This window comes from Myxocyprinus asiaticus, chromosome 36 (assembly GCF_019703515.2).
Source record: "Myxocyprinus asiaticus isolate MX2 ecotype Aquarium Trade chromosome 36, UBuf_Myxa_2, whole genome shotgun sequence".
Taxonomy (NCBI): Eukaryota; Metazoa; Chordata; class Actinopteri; order Cypriniformes; family Catostomidae; genus Myxocyprinus; species Myxocyprinus asiaticus.
In genome coordinates, this window is record NC_059379.1 from 27,745,841 (window position 1) to 27,761,868 (window position 16,028).

General features: G+C 40.2%; 1 protein-coding gene across 1 annotated transcript in view; it reads left to right on the plus strand.

Moving 5' to 3' along the window:
* The first annotated feature begins 10,862 nt into the window (after positions 1-10,862).
* LOC127426637 (ras-related protein Rab-26-like) overlaps positions 10,863-16,028 on the plus strand; it is a 112,679-nt gene continuing 107,513 nt past the window's right edge. Inside the window, exons 1-2 of the mRNA XM_051673568.1 lie at positions 10,863-11,460; positions 14,380-14,490. Of these exons, the coding sequence (XP_051529528.1) occupies positions 11,299-11,460; positions 14,380-14,490 (273 nt within the window). The 5' untranslated portion in view covers positions 10,863-11,298. The remainder of the gene's footprint in view (positions 11,461-14,379; positions 14,491-16,028) is intronic.

Genomic DNA, 16,028 nt, shown 5'->3' on the forward strand with positions numbered 1-16,028 from the left:
ATGAGTTATAACATCTTAAATAGATTAAATATATGTAGTGTGGTTAAATATACAGTATTTTAGTTGTTTATTTATTTAATTTAATACATCTGCTTCATCAGAGTGTTTTTTAAAGCATGTTCAGAGTAAGATAACAGCTAGGACATGTATCCAAAGAAAAGTCACTTGCAATCGTTGTATGGTGGAATTTACTGGTCTGAAATATCATCAATGAATGAAACGCGTGTTAATGAGACGACCAGACTGCTGCAGGTTATACATGTTTGATTTATTATTCAGGAGCTGAGTTTAGCTACATTTGGAAAGGAAAAAATATATTTAGAGGCAAATTTCAGCAAATTATAAAATTTAGACGTCACATTAGCGCCAGAAATATGATTTATTTATTTATTTAATCAACTGACATCCCTAAAAAAAAAGAAAGAAAAGAAATACTCTGCCTTGCCATGAATAAATCTCTGCAGGTAGGCGCACTGAACGCTGTAACCGGAAACGCCTGAGCTGCACGACTTAGAACAAGGAAGCAGTTGTGCAAGTAGCCCAATTTATAGTTATTACACTTTAACGCAGAAAAGCAAATGGAGCATTTTCAGGTATGGCCTGCCGCTGCTCAGGATGTACCAGCAGTAAAAACAGTGATATGTAACATGGGTAGCACATGTCGGGAGGCACGGGAGAACCTGTCAGTATGTACTACAACAGCATGAAATGTGTTAAAAATCTAGGTAGCACATCTTGTCAGGCAGATAATACCTATCAGGATGCGCTACCAGCATAACTATCAGATAATGTGATATGGTGTGAGGCTCTACTAAGCCCTAACCCCAACCCTAAAACTATGCGAATATAGCGTTGGTAGCACATCCTGATAGGTAGCATATATTTTCAGGACACCACCATTACTCTGACATGCGTTTGCTATTTTACAATGTACTTTTAAGCAGGATTTTATCAAAATAATCTTTAAATAAATCTGGAAAAGTGCATGTTATGGATTAAATTGTGTCAGCCCTCATTCCCAAATGAACATACTGTATAACATCTGCAACGACATTTGCTCCAAGGTAAACTAAAGCTAATAACTGCACGTTAATTCATTTATGTATTGATTCAAGTCACAGTAAAAGCGATAGTAAATAAACAGTTCACAGCATCAAAATGAGTGTTATGAGATGTTATAAACAGCTCTGTTCACTTACGCTTATGTTATTAGATGTGTAATGATGTTTTTCTCTTTTCACGTGACTGTAATAATCGTTTGCTTTGATTCTGACTCACAGTCTCCAACGTTTTTAACCAAATTACTGTGTAATTTAACAATTTATTTGACAAAAAATTTCAGATTATTGTGCATTACAATGTCACTCTTCATACCAGCCCACATTAAAATATTATCCATTATCCAAAAACCGCACACCAATCTCCCATTCATTCCAGTGGGGAGTTCTGTAGAGCTTGTCAGAGTGAGCAACCATAAACAAGGAAGCTTAGCGAAGATTCAATTATCAAACACTCTTTTAGCTCTATAAATATCCTAAGAAATCCCAATATTTTTCAAAGGACTTGAAAGAACTGTGAGAGTTTGGACAGATATGGATAAGACATGAAATAAATTTCTGTCATTAGTTACTCGCCCTCACATTGTTCCAAACCCATATTACTTTCTTTCCACTGTTCATCATAAAAGGAGATGTTAAGGAGAATGTCCGTCTCAGTCACCATTCCATTCCATTGCATCTTTTTTCCATACAGTGAAAGTGAATGGTGACTGAGGCCAACATTATACGTAACATCTGTTGGGCCTCATGTATTCAGATAGAAGGCAAAGGCAGGCCTAACACAGTCGTAAAACCTAACTCAGGCCCCCATACAAAGTCATAAATCTTACTGATAAAAACCGTGCCAAAATCAAACAAAGGGAGTCCAAAACAGACTACAAATCCCATGAAGCCTTGCTCACTAAAGGATCGAACTCTCATCTCCTATTGGATGAGGCACACAACAGAACGTCCCTCAACCATGACATCATCAGGAGTAGAAATACCTCTGAAATGCTTCCGGGATTTGCTTCCAGCAACTTTGCTAGCCGTGTGTAGACGCAGCTCATCGCTACTCTCAGGTGCAGCCTCGTGGCACAAGGAAGTAACATCTGACTTGAAACTGTGGCCATACAATCTCCATCTCGCTGGACAAGTTGAGATTACTCTGTGTTCCACCGAACACTCTAACGGATCCGAAGGTGACCGCCGAGCAATCCGCATCTTCATCCGTCTGCCTGCAGAAGTGAAGAGGAGTTATCTTCCCTCTTTAATCAAGTCGACGTCGCTGATTTCTCCACCAGCCCGCCGAGAATCAGCAGCCGTACCGCCCGCCGACAGAGTGAGAAAACGGCCTCCCATCGTCACCCGAGCCTCGAGGAACCGAGTCGGAGTTAAAGGACGGATGAACACACATTCTGCATCCTCATGCGATTCAAGTAAGAGGTTTACATCTGGGCAGAGATAGAATATTATAGTGTGTTATTCTTGTGTATCAAGGTTATTGCTTGTACAGTTTACGGACTGCCATGTCCACTCATTATTAATCCTCAGGGTATTAATTATCACGAATTTGATTTGCTGTATTGTAGTCCAACCACATTGGACTATTGTGCATTTCCGCCGTCGCACGTGAGACCGGCAAACTGAGTTTATCCATTAAAGAATCAAAGAACGCGGGATGGTTTACGAGCCGTCCACCGCGTCTCTGAGTGACAAACTAACAGCTGCTTTCTCTCCCACGATCACGAAATCGGCTTTGGGGCCATCACTTAATTCTCTCTCTCTCTCTCGTACTAACACACACACACACACACACGCACGCACACACACACACACACACACACACACACACACGCGACCCCTCACAAACATTCTCGCACACATTTTTGGCTAGTAGACAGCTTCGTGATAAAGCTCAGCTTTGTCCCTAAGCTACCATTGACTGGTTTCTCTCCGCCCACATTCGTGGCCATATTCCCTGGCCGGAAGTCTCGCATGACATACTTTCCATGAGAGTCACATCCGCCATTTTGTGCTCGTCCCTCCTTACACACACACACACACACACACACACACACCCTCATGTGTTATAGGATTATTTTGTTTTCCATATCTAATCATATCACTGTTTAGTTTGTAGTTGTAAGTCGGAAGTTTATTGACTGCATTGTATTAATTATTAATTGATATTACTGCATAAATAAACTTTGTTATATTACAAAGAGAAGTGTTTTGGTTTGTTTTGCATACACCTGTGTCATGCTGACGGGATGTCAGTGCTCGGATTCAAGCCTTCATTCATTGTTTTTTCCCAAAAATCGATATTCTTCGGATATCGATTTTCCTAAGAAAACAATTTAATATTGAGACTGTTATAGTATCTGGTTATCAGTCCCTGATTCCAGGGTGATGCCCCATCAATGTTAATCCTTATTAATATTCTATTGATTTTTGATAATTGATAATTATCTTTGATGATTGTTGAATTTGAATGATCAATAAGCTAGTGTTAATTTTAATTAATGTTTCATCGATGTTAACAATTAACGATTATCTTTGATAATTGTTGATTTAAAGGATTAGAAAAAGCTAACACTGATTCTCATCAATGTTCTATTGATTTTAATAATTAATAATTACCTTTGATAATTATTAATTATTGCTAATAACCAAACTTGCTCCTAAACGTAGCGCACTACATTTACTGGAGCCCCATATGAGGTTTTAATGAGTTAGATTCAATTAATTAATTTCAATATTAATTAATAACTAAAGAAATAATTATTAATTATTTCTGATAGTAGCACTGATCTAAACAACCAGTAAAGCCCTACATAATAATTGGTGCCCCGTGTGAGGCATCCTATGTGTCAGTTCTGTCACAGTGTGTATGCATAAGGATCCAAAGTAATAACTTGAATCATTACTTTAAAGTTTGGTTCTGTTTGACAATTGACTTCTCACAACTTGCCAAACATAAGCCAGTGTGGTGTGAAAGTGCTCTTAAGAGTGAATTAGGGGTTGGTAAATTTAGTCTGCTTAAAATCTGCTGTTGTTGTTATTTAACTCCTAACGCTTTCATCTAGATGTTACAGAGAGGTGCCAAGTCACCTCATTGACATCCACCAAAGAGAGAACACAGTGAAATTTGCACATTACATAACAGTAGCCTGTAAGACACAGGTCGAAGCCTCTCACCTGTGCGTTCGTGTCAGCATTATAGAAACTGTAAAACAACAAGCTATCAGAGCCACTGTGTCACAAGAATTTTTACTGCCCCAGTAAAATGAGTCACCAATCGCCCTGCGTGACTGGAGCTGAAGCTCCACACAGAGGTTAGTCGACCCAGCACTGCGAGATGTAGACGCTGCTGTCCTCCGTCTCTCCATAGAGGAGAGAGATAACCTTAACGGCTACAATATTAGTTGTTGTGATGAAGCATTGCAGGAACTAGTTGATTATGTCAACAACCCGGTCAGGAAGCCAAAGAGCACAATCCTGGACCTAGTAGGCCAAATTTTCCTTCTTCATCACCGCAGAACCCAACTGCAAACCGCAGAGCACCAGGCCCAGCTCGCCCAGCTCGCCCAGCTGCAGAGCAGCTACCAAGTGGTGCAGAAGGAAAATCTCAGCGTGCACCAAGAAATTAGGTGCACCCAAGCTGAGAAAGTCCAGGCACAGGAAGATAATGCCCGGATGCAGGAGGAAAACGAAACCCTGCGCAGGCAGCTTCAAGCTGCTCAGCTAAGAGTAGAGTCAGATCAGGTAAGTGCAGCTGAAACGCACAGCACAACATCTGACATAGAAGAGGTCCCCCTCTTTAGCACAACGTGTAGAAATGTGACCCTGAGAAACCCAGGGACACACGCTAGGAGCCGAGCTGCCCCTAGTGGTACAGTTTCTGACTTCATCCTCCAAGACACCTTTCAAGCTCCTCCAGCGGCCTGCTGGTTGGATGCAGGTGCCCCTCCTTACAGTTGCCCCCCCCCAGTCAGTTTTCAGTCACACCACCATGCATTTCAAACTGACTGATTCCACACCATGGAGGGGGGACAATTATTCTCAAGCCCAGAGTGGTGTAAGCAGCTCGAAGATCCCATTAGCCAGGGAACTGTATGCAACCCAGGGTCCACCCCCATGCATCGACTGGACTCCTTCCCCACCACGACAGGGAGGAAGTCGTCCTCATCACTATAGTGATCTGAGTGACTATGGTGTTTGGGATGACTCGGACGACCCGTGGTCATACTGACACCAAGGCTTGCGCATCTGACAACTCGAGTCCCTCGCAGGGGACATAGAGCGCTTTGACCCAATTAATTGAGATTCAAACATTGACAATTATCTCAGAGAAATTGAGCACTGCCTGGTTGATTTGCCTTATGTTTCGTCGCGTGAAAAACTCAAGCTTATATGGAAGACCACGGTAAGGAGTGTCCATGTGTTCATGGAAACGCAACCGACTGGTACTCGAAACCGCTACTCAGCTCTGTGTAAAGCCCTACGCGAGGAGTATTCGCTGTATATCGACGAAGCCTCCGCTACCATAGCTGCTTTCGCCATCATCCAGAAGATGCACGAGCCTCCGCGTGAGTATTACAGACGCCTGAGAACCACGTACTTCCAAGGAAGTAATGCACCAGGTCTGGAGGAGGAACAAGCCTTCAAGTCTCTTTTCCTTCACAACCTCCATGAGTGCGTGCGATATGACGTCACGATGCACTGCAGAACGGGCAACCCCACCATGCAGAAAATCAGAAGGTATGTGCAACTAGCATGGGAGACACGCATGCGCCCTGCCCGAGGGCACAAAGGCGACGCCAGAGTCCTGGGGATCCAAGCCTCAGAATGTGCAGACCTAGCGCTTGAAGGCAACGAAATGCCTCGCGTTAAGGTGAATGCCAGAACAGGACCCCAGAGGCACCGATCACCCTGCCAGCAGGGTAGGCAACAGAACCATGGGGGTGGTGACCAGACACACCCCCAGGGTCATGGCAGGCCTAAACAACAAAACGTTCGCTGGCAGAAAGGAAAGGCGCGGTTCGAACGAAAATCCAATCAAGAAGGTGGGTGGGTAGAAAAGGTTTCAAATCCCCTCAGAGAACAAGATTTGAGAAAAGAAATGGAGGATATAAGGAGACGCTTGACTGAGTTAGTAACTAAGCTTGACGTGCTCCGTTGTTCACCAGGTCCGCCGACCTCCTCAAAGGAACAAGGTACTGAAACCCCATCAGTATGACTAGATGATGTACAAGTTTACTTTGTAGGTCGGGAAAAGGGGAACAGGGTCCAAGCTGCTCCCCAAAACAGTTACTCCTAACATGCCAAACCCTCCTTTTCTGACTTTCTTGGGCGATCTGTTCCGTAAGGGCAACACCTGACACGTGGGTGCATCCGCTCCCATGCACTACTCGACACCAGTTCCGAAATAGTCTAATGGGTTCCAACACCTTCGCAGAGGTGTCTAGAGCAAAGCTCTCCCTTGGCAAACCATTATAGACAGAGACCTGCAACGTAAGCATCACAAGCTACACGCAAGATAGGTCGTCTATCACAAAATGGGCCTGGATTGACACCTTTCAAGGGATGTATTTACATATGTCCCATTAATACAGAACCACTGTTAATTGGCCAGGACTTACTGAACCGATTGGCTCCGCTCATTGACTGCCATCGTGGACACGTGGGCTCAGGTTGACATACCAAGAACACTTAGTCCAGAAAACAGTTCGCCAGCTTCAGATGGACAAGTGGCCATCGTTCAAAAATCCAGCAGAGACGACGACTCCAATAAGAGCAATTACAGGGCCTGAATAAAACCCTTCAGGGTACTATAGTCACTGTAAATTTGCACTCTGTTCTTATCAATAACACTTTGCATGCTTTAGGGACTTTGTCAGAGAAAACAACTTATGTGTGTATCGTTAGAGATCTAATGCAGGACCTCCTCAGGGAAATTAGCTCCTCAGTCAATAGTCTGAGTGGTGGAAGGATTCCAGCTTACCTGGTATCCCTAGACCTTGTCAAACAAATCCTTAGATCTGCTACTATCTCCATTGTGCAACCTTCACAGATACACCTGGCATATAGTTTGGCATTGAAATTCCAATCCATTTATCCTCAATCTACCATCATAGAAAGGCAGAATATATACAGACTAAAGTGCATATTTAATGTTGGTTTTCAGAGAGGTAATGCACACATTCACCTCAAAACACCACCAACACTTGCCTACCATGATGAGGACCCCTCGCTCTACCTTATCCCTAACCTAAATGTGTACCAAGACAAAGAACATTCATTGGGTTTGTCCAAATGCAACCCCTTTGTTAGAGAGGTGACTAACTACCTCTGTGGCCTAAGAGCCAAATTCCCTGAACAAGTGTCAAGGTAGCATGTCCACCAAAGATGAAGGAACAGAGACAAGGGTAGAGCGAGCAGGCAATCGCTGGCTCGTTAACACACCATCCACCGAAGTCCCAATGTCATACAACCGCCATGATACAGCCATTAAACTAACACTACCAAACCAAACGGTGTTCTTAACAGTTCCCCAAGGATTTTAATAATTAATAATTATCGCTAATAACCAAACTTGCTCCTAAATGTAGTGCACTACATTTACTGGAGCCCCATATGAGGTTTTAATGAGTTAGATTCAATTAATTAATTTAAATATTAATTAATAACTAAAGAAATAATTATTAATTATTTCTGATAGTAACACTGATCTAAACAACCAGTAAAGCCCTACATATCTATGTTTGTGATCCATGGAGGAAAGATAGTCATACTGCAACAAAATGATATTGAATGAATGATGACAGAATTTTCCTTTTTGTTCGAACTAGCATCCTGAATTTGGCTGCATTCTTTCTAAATTCTGCATCTAAATTCTGCAGATGATCTAAAATCAACGATAATAGCAAACTGTTCTGAACTGCAGAATGCATTGACCCACAGTTGGCAAGATGTATCCACAGATGTAAGCAGACCAATCAATGTGGCCCTGGCCTGCTCTAAACTGAGCTTTCACAAACTTTGAGTATCTGTTTCTGGTAATTATCTGTGCTCATTTCAGTTGAACCGTTATAGTCACTGGACAGATACTTTATTTGCAACAATAAAAGAAAAGCTCAAGACAGTAATTGAATTGGTAAGTGACAGTGTGTCTCCACAAAGGAGAGATCTTATTGCCTGTTTGAGAGGTTAGGTTAAGTTTGATACGCATGTTTGACTGAGCCTGAGAAAGGAAGACATCAATTAGAATGTAACTATAGCAGCTGATCCAAGTGACAGGTGTAGGCTATAAATGACCTTTGAGGGATAGCCATTTAGTGAAATACATGACAGTACCTGATGGTTAGGATGTAATCTTAAGGCTGTGCATACTTTAATAAGTGCATGCGTGCTGTTGTAGGCATATACCATACTGTTTTTCCCCTAAGGAATAATTTCATATACAATCTTGTTAAGATTAAGACAAATGAGAGCTTTTTTAGACCCTTTTCTCACCATTATGAGTCACCCTTAGCTATACAAGTACTGAAGCTCATGTAACGGTCTGTGATAAAAATTAAACACTGGTCTTACATTGTCCACACTCGGTACGTGACTCATATCTACCCTAGTCTTGCATAGACTAAAATAAAAATGTCTGGTTCACTTTGCAGCATATTCTGGCCATGAACTGTCCACATAGACAGGAAAGATCTGTCTGACCAATATGAAAAGCGACAATGACAGTTGATATTTTTTTTAATTGCTCAGCAGTGTCGGTCTACGTCTGGCTGTACAGAAAACAACAAAGAGATTCCTGCAGATGTGTGTAGACTTTGTAAACAGAATTTCTGTCCATCCAAAGTAATAAGGACAGATTATTTCACAAAGATTACTCAGGAACAAAGTGAAATATTCGATTCTACTTGTGGATGTCTAGTTTACTTGCTGATAAGCACCTAAATAAATACATTTAAAAAAAAAAAAAAAGAGTATGTATCACACACAAAAAATTACTTTTAAAATTGTCAGTTTTTACTGGATCCTCACTTGGTTATATTACTCAAATAAATCATGTAACCAAGTGCTCTTAAATTAACTGAGTTGTTTTAATGCTTTCAGCTTTACTTAAGCTATTTGCGTTGGGACAACATGCACATTTTTTGTTAACTGAAACTGGGCAGGGGATTTCTAATTCCTAGCATGCTTTGCTTGGCACTCAATAGTGAGAACAAATGTTAAAATTAAGTGTTATAAAATGTGTATTTGTGCAATATTAATGTAAAGTTTTTTTGTGTTGAGATTTGGAAGAGTTTCTGTTATGTTGGAGTATTGGGGGTTACTATCATGGTGAAGACTGGAGCTTGAGCTTAGCTTGAGGACAGGCACATGAGAATTCTGTATATTGCTGTATACTCATTGAGCAATTGCTATGCCAATCATAGTATATATTTTCTCTTCAGCATGCATTTAGCATGCTTGCATTAACCGCACTAACTTAATCGTGGAGAGAGATTAATTTGAGTTAATTTAACGTGTAATTTAGTTGGGTTTACTCAATTAAATTACGTTCTCTCTACTGGAAGTATTTAAGTTAAGATTACATGGTAGTGTTAATTTAAGAAAACTAATTTCAAACACGTGGAACCACTGTCCATGGTTGAAACTTTCCATGATTCAGTAGTTTGTATGTTAATGTAATCTTGTGTTGAAGCAGTAAACGTATTTGGCTTACTGTCCGTATACTGGAGGGCTCGGAGCTTGAGACTCTACTCGAGTCCTGATTACCCCCCCAGACTTTACTTATTTAGATAATGAATCTAGAGAATAGGTGGAGATGGGGTGGAGGTGGGTCAGGAGAGTTGTCACAGGAAGCAGGTAAGCAGCGGCTTATATACTCCTGCTCGTGGGCTGTGATTTGTCAGATTAAAATTAACATGCTCCTCCCGAACCTCTGTTAATTAACTCCATAATATATATGCCTACTGCAGAGACTATTTAGCAGAGACAGGCCACTTCTATTTAAATGAATGGGAGAAATTGGAAAACCCAACCAAGAAGCTCAAGCACCCAATGGTCAGTGAATGTAGAAAGGAAGTCCCGCTTTACAGTTAAAAGAGCCAATCACCTTTTAGATACAGACATCGCCTGTCAATCAACATTAGAATGCGCATGCGCATTAGCTATACAAGCCTGGAAAATTGCGTGTTTATTGTAATATGAGGTAAAGGATCACAATTTATGATTCCAATATTATCAAATTTTATTGCTGATTTGAAATATGTTCTTTGCTCGTAATCTTGACCAACCGTTTTTGAGATTTCGGTGTTCCCCATTCAAGTAGATAGGAGCTGCACTGGCATGACTGGAAATAGTCACCCGAGAGCTTTCCAAAGATGGCCGACAGTGGACTGACTTGCTAGAAAGACTTTGGTATACTGTATACTGCAGTGTACTAAAAATAACATTGAATATTGTATACTGTGAAACAAAATCATTTTTTAATCCACTTTTGTGTAAACGTTTGGCAGTACAATAAAATAATTAGTAGGCCAAGAAATAAAGAGGAGTAAGTTCCAGTTGAGAAATTTGGTCTTGCTTTAGGGGTTTAAAAAAAAAAAAAAAAAAAAAAAAAAAACTGTTTCTTTTTGGTTTTGACCAAAAAAACACCCTAAACGACTAATCCTGTTTCTAGTCCCAGTTTAAAAATAAGACTCTACGCCTTTAAAAGGGCTTGTGTTGCAACAAGTGGAGCCACCAATGAACCCACAGAAGAAGAACAACAAGTGGAGACTGAGCGTTCCCGCGCTGTTGGGATAAAGGTGCGCTCTGTGTGCGCGTGGCCATCACTTTCACTGACTGTTAACAACGCGACCTGCGCGCGTGCACTACTACGCTGCAAAGAGGAGGGAGCGAAACGCTGAATATTCTCTTGCATACTAAACGGAGAAAGGTGTATTTAGGAGCCAGGCTTTAGAGAGGATAACCCCCCTACTCCCCCCAAAAAACTACAAAAACAGCAACAACAAATTCTCGATTCAGTTACTGCATTAAACGGACCAACATCGCGAGCCACAGTGAAGCAGGTGCACAGCTTGCACGCTTTATTTGACGGAGCCACAAAGTCATGCGCGCTTATTACTGAAACACAACAACCGGGGAAAGTGATCTGAAATTGGCTTAGAGCACATTACATGCGCATATCGCTCATTATTAATTACGCTCAAGCGTCGCACGTTCAAACGAGGAATAAACAACAATGTCGAGAAAAAAAGCGACCAAAGGAAAATGCAGTTCATTTACACCGAACTCCTCTTGCAGCGAGAAAGGAAAGAAAGTCCTGACCCAGTTCAACGGTGTGGTCCATCCCAGCCGACCCTCTCTCAGCAACAGCGGGGAATTCTACGACATCGCCTTCAAGGTACGCACAGCTTTCCAATAACAAAACCTGCATGCATATGCATTAAACATATAAAGGTTGAAATATTTTGCTGACTGGACAGCATGAGCACATCATACATTATTAGTAATTGTACTCTTAATTTTTAAATTAGGATGTGTAGTTTCACCATGCATATAAAGATTAAGCTCTTATTTATGTACGAGCAATAATTTGAAACAATGAAATATTATCCCGCTGTCCCATATGGATGAGTATTACGCGCTCCGTTTGACTCAAGTCAAGCGCAGCTGCTAATTGAACAGCTGGGTCAATAAAGATAAGCGAGAGCACAGCACAGACACATACCAATCACATACTGCCGAATAAATTGTTTGGAGCATTGCTAATATGACATCTTAAGATAACTGATGTGGTTGACAGTTATGATCTGGTGAATAATGCATTTACTTAATCCATGGCCGATATAGCCTATAAAAAATGTACCATGCTCACAGGCTTATTCTTCAGATACTGCCAGAAATTCATCAGGGGTGATTCAGTACTCGATATTTGGTCAACTTGAGATAATCGGCATTGACCGATAGCTGCCCAATATTGTCAGTTCCAAAATCTACCGACGTCATGCATATCTTACATTTTTTGTTGTCAAATATTTTTAAAGTGAATTTTAAATAAATATCATGTCAAATAACTGTCCTTTAAATTCAGCAATTTTGTGAACCTAGAATTTGCTCTCATTAAAGGGGTTCGCACAAAAAACCCTAGTTAACCCTAACCGTCATGTTCTTTTGAACATATGACATTCTATAGCTTCCATGGAAAACAAAGAGCTTTTAGGCAGAATAACAGCTTCATTCACCATTAACTTTCAATTTATAAAAAAAAAAAAACATCCAATGAAAGCCAGTGGTGAATGAGACTGTGTGTCTAACATTCAGACTAACGTCTTTTGTGTTCCACGTAAGCAAGAATGTCATACAATTTTGAAACAACATAAAGGTGAGAAAATTATGATAAAAAAAATTCCTTCTTAAACTGACTTTCCCTTTAAATTGTTTCATTTATTGGCATTATATCTGCCATCGCCATCTATGGCACCTACTCTCTAGATATCAGTAGTATCAACATAAAAAACCTATGAGTCAACCTCTGTTAGTGTAGCTGAATTGGACAGTGCAAAAAGAACAAAATAACAACTGATCGTTTCAATCTACAGCAGTGCTTCCCTTTCCCAAACTGATCTTTTTTTGTTCTGAAGCTTCATTAAAGAGATTGTTTATCCAAAAATGAAAATTCTCTCATCATTTACTCACACTCATGCCATCCCAGATGTGTATGACTTTCTTTCTTCTGCTGAACACAAATTAAGGTTTTTAGAAGAATATCTCAGCTCTGTTTCAAGTGAATGTTGGCCAGAACATTTAATCTCCAAAAATCACACACAAGGCAGCATAAAAGTAATCCATAAAACCCCAGTGGTTAAATCCATGTCTTATGAAGTGATAGGTGTGGGTGAGAAACAGATCAATATTGAAGTACTTTTTACTATAAATCTCCACTTTTACTTCCACATTCTTCTTTTGTTTTTTTTAAATCCGCATTCTTCGCTTATATCACCACCTACTGGTCGGGGCTGGTCAAAGGTGGAGATTTATAGTAAAAAAAAAAAGACTTCACACAAAATGAAAATTCTCTCATTATTCATTTACCCTGATGCCATCCCAGATGTGTATGACTATCTTTCTTCAGAAGAACACAAGATTTTAAGGAAAATGTTGAAGCTCTGTAGGTCCTTATAATGTAAGTAAATGGGTACCATCAGGCTGCTGGCTATTTGATGGTCTAAAAGGCATATTTAGGCAGCATAAAATGTATCCACACGATTCCATTCAATGATTAATGTCAAAGTAAATCGATAGGTTGGTGTAAGAAACAAATCGATAATTAGAACTTAAAAAATCTGCTGTTGACGCATCAGTGATATAAGCGCTATGGCGGGTTCACGTGAGAAGTCAGAAGCACACGCCTTGTACACAACAGAGGAACGAATGTCACGTGAGAGTAAGGTAATTTCAAACAGCATCCAAGCGCTGACCGGAAGCAACAATGTAAAGTTAAAAATGGTTCAATTATCTATTTGTTTCTTATACCAACCTATTGATTTGCTTCAAAAGACATTAATTGGTTGACTGGAGTCGTGTGGATTACTTTTATGTTGCCTAAATATGCCTTTCGGACCGTCAAATTGCCAGCAGCCTGATGGCACCCATTTACTTACATCATAAGGACCTACAGAGTGTCAACATTAATTTGTGTTCTGCTGAAGAAAGACAGTCATACACATCTGGGATGACATCAGGGTAAGTGAATAATGAGTATTTTCATTTTTGGGTGAACTATTCCTTTAAATATTGATCTGTTTCTCACCTAGACCTATCATATTTCTTCAGAAGGCATGGATTAAACCACTGGAGTCATATGGATCTATTTAATGCTGCCTTTAATTGATTTGGAAATTCAAAGCCTACAGAGCTGAGATTTTTTTTATTCAAAAATCTTCATTTTGTTCTGCAAAAGAAAGAAAGTCATACACATCTGGGAAAAATTACTCATGAGGGTGAGTAAATGATGAGAGAATTTTCATTTTTGGGTGAACCATCCCTTTAATTTTTAACCTGTGAAAATAGAGTTTTGGTCTCTGCAACTCTACAACTAAACCCCTCCTTCCCACAAAGGCAAGCATTCCTGCCTTTAATCTTTTCAGCCTTGACAGAGTCTTTCTAAGCACTAGAGGAAAGGAGACATAGTTTGATTGACGCACTAATGGAAAGATGAGAGGTTGTTTATTTCTTAAGAGCGAATAAGAGACAGAGGAGACGAGAGATAATGGAACAGACCATGTGCCTTGCTCCATTTATAATCTCTCTCTGCGTCCAGGTAATGCTGGTTGGTGACTCTGGGGTGGGGAAAACCTGTCTGCTGGTTCGTTTTAAAGATGGAGCATTTCTGGCTGGAAGTTTCATCTCAACAGTCGGTATAGACTTCAGGGTGAGTAGAGATGCATAGATAAACAATGTTAACATCAGTGCAATAAACTTAAGAGTAAGAAGTTGTTTTTCATTCTAATGTATTCCTCAGTCGAATAGAATAGAACTCATTAAATTAAAAATCAATTGGTTCATAGAATAAAATGATGGCAGACATTGCTGCCTTTATTTTCTTTGGCCTTGAGAATACTGAAGGGTTTTGCTAAGCTACAACAAACTAACAAAGCCATAAATGGTTATATCTGGCAATAAAATACTTTTTTTTTTCAATGAGAAGATCCCATCATGATGTATAGAGGGTCCAAAGGGCTTTTTATTTCAGAACATTCATTAAAAGCATCAAAGATTGATGACATATATGCACTGATGAACGATTGGTGTGGGCAGAGATTGGGCATCCTAGGACAGTTGTGCATCATTTCAGCCCTTCCGTTACTTTACAGCCAAGGGCTATAAAAGCTCATTGTAAGTCCACACAAACCCAGTACTCAGATTTATCATTCATGTGAACTGAACTGAACTTAAGGACAGGACACAAAGTGGACAGAAATGTGAACTGAGGACTTCTTTACATGACTGCTGTTCTTGTCAGAGCATGGCTTAGTGGTTATACCATTTTCTCTAGACATGTTCAGCCTTGGTGCTTAAATGGGTGACACAGGTTTGAATCTGGCCTGCATTTTGTCCCATTCACCCCCTCTCTCCCCAAATAATTTCCTATCTCCTTTGTTCTTTAGACATCAATAAACATGGCAAAAAGTTCTGCGCCTTTAGAGACACCAAACAGAATTAGGAATGTAATGACCGTTCTTAAAACAGGGTTCTTATACACTCCCGTCCCAAACTTATGCCATTATTTGAGGCAGAAGTTGACATTTCTTATACCATTCAAACAAACAGAGCAATGTTTTGAAAGTGCCACTTTTTGGGGATAGTTGTCTTTGCACATTTAGCTTGGATAGGAGATATGTTATCACATAACATTACATACAATAAAATAATCTTTCATTTTATACAGTGCATTGATAGTTTAATGTAAGCCTAATTCCATTATTATGAATTTCTTCTCTTTGCACATTGAAACCTGTAACAGGTTATTCAGCAGCAGCTGTATTTTTAGATGCCCATGGTGACACTCTGTTGCTCCCATTCTCTGTTCACTAAGCTCCGCATATGAGAAATATCCCGAAGTGAATACTGGGGGGGGGGGGATTTTTAAATATACATTTCCATTAAAGAAACCAACATATACGTGAGGGTATGCTCTGTAAACATTCATACAGAAGAGAGACTTTGTGCTGTAAGTGATCTGTTTCGTCTATAATCCCTGTCATCCTTACACAGGGGATGTTGTTTATTTTTCCTCCTGTATGCATCCTCTGTCTGACTGCAGGATGTGGTGGTGATGCATTGCTCTATCTTAATGTATTTTTAAAGACCTAAATATTAGCATATGATTGGAAATTTTGCAAAAAGGGTGCCAGTATCCTGAGTTTACATCAATTCAGGAACTGATGGACTGATCAATGAGTTAATCAT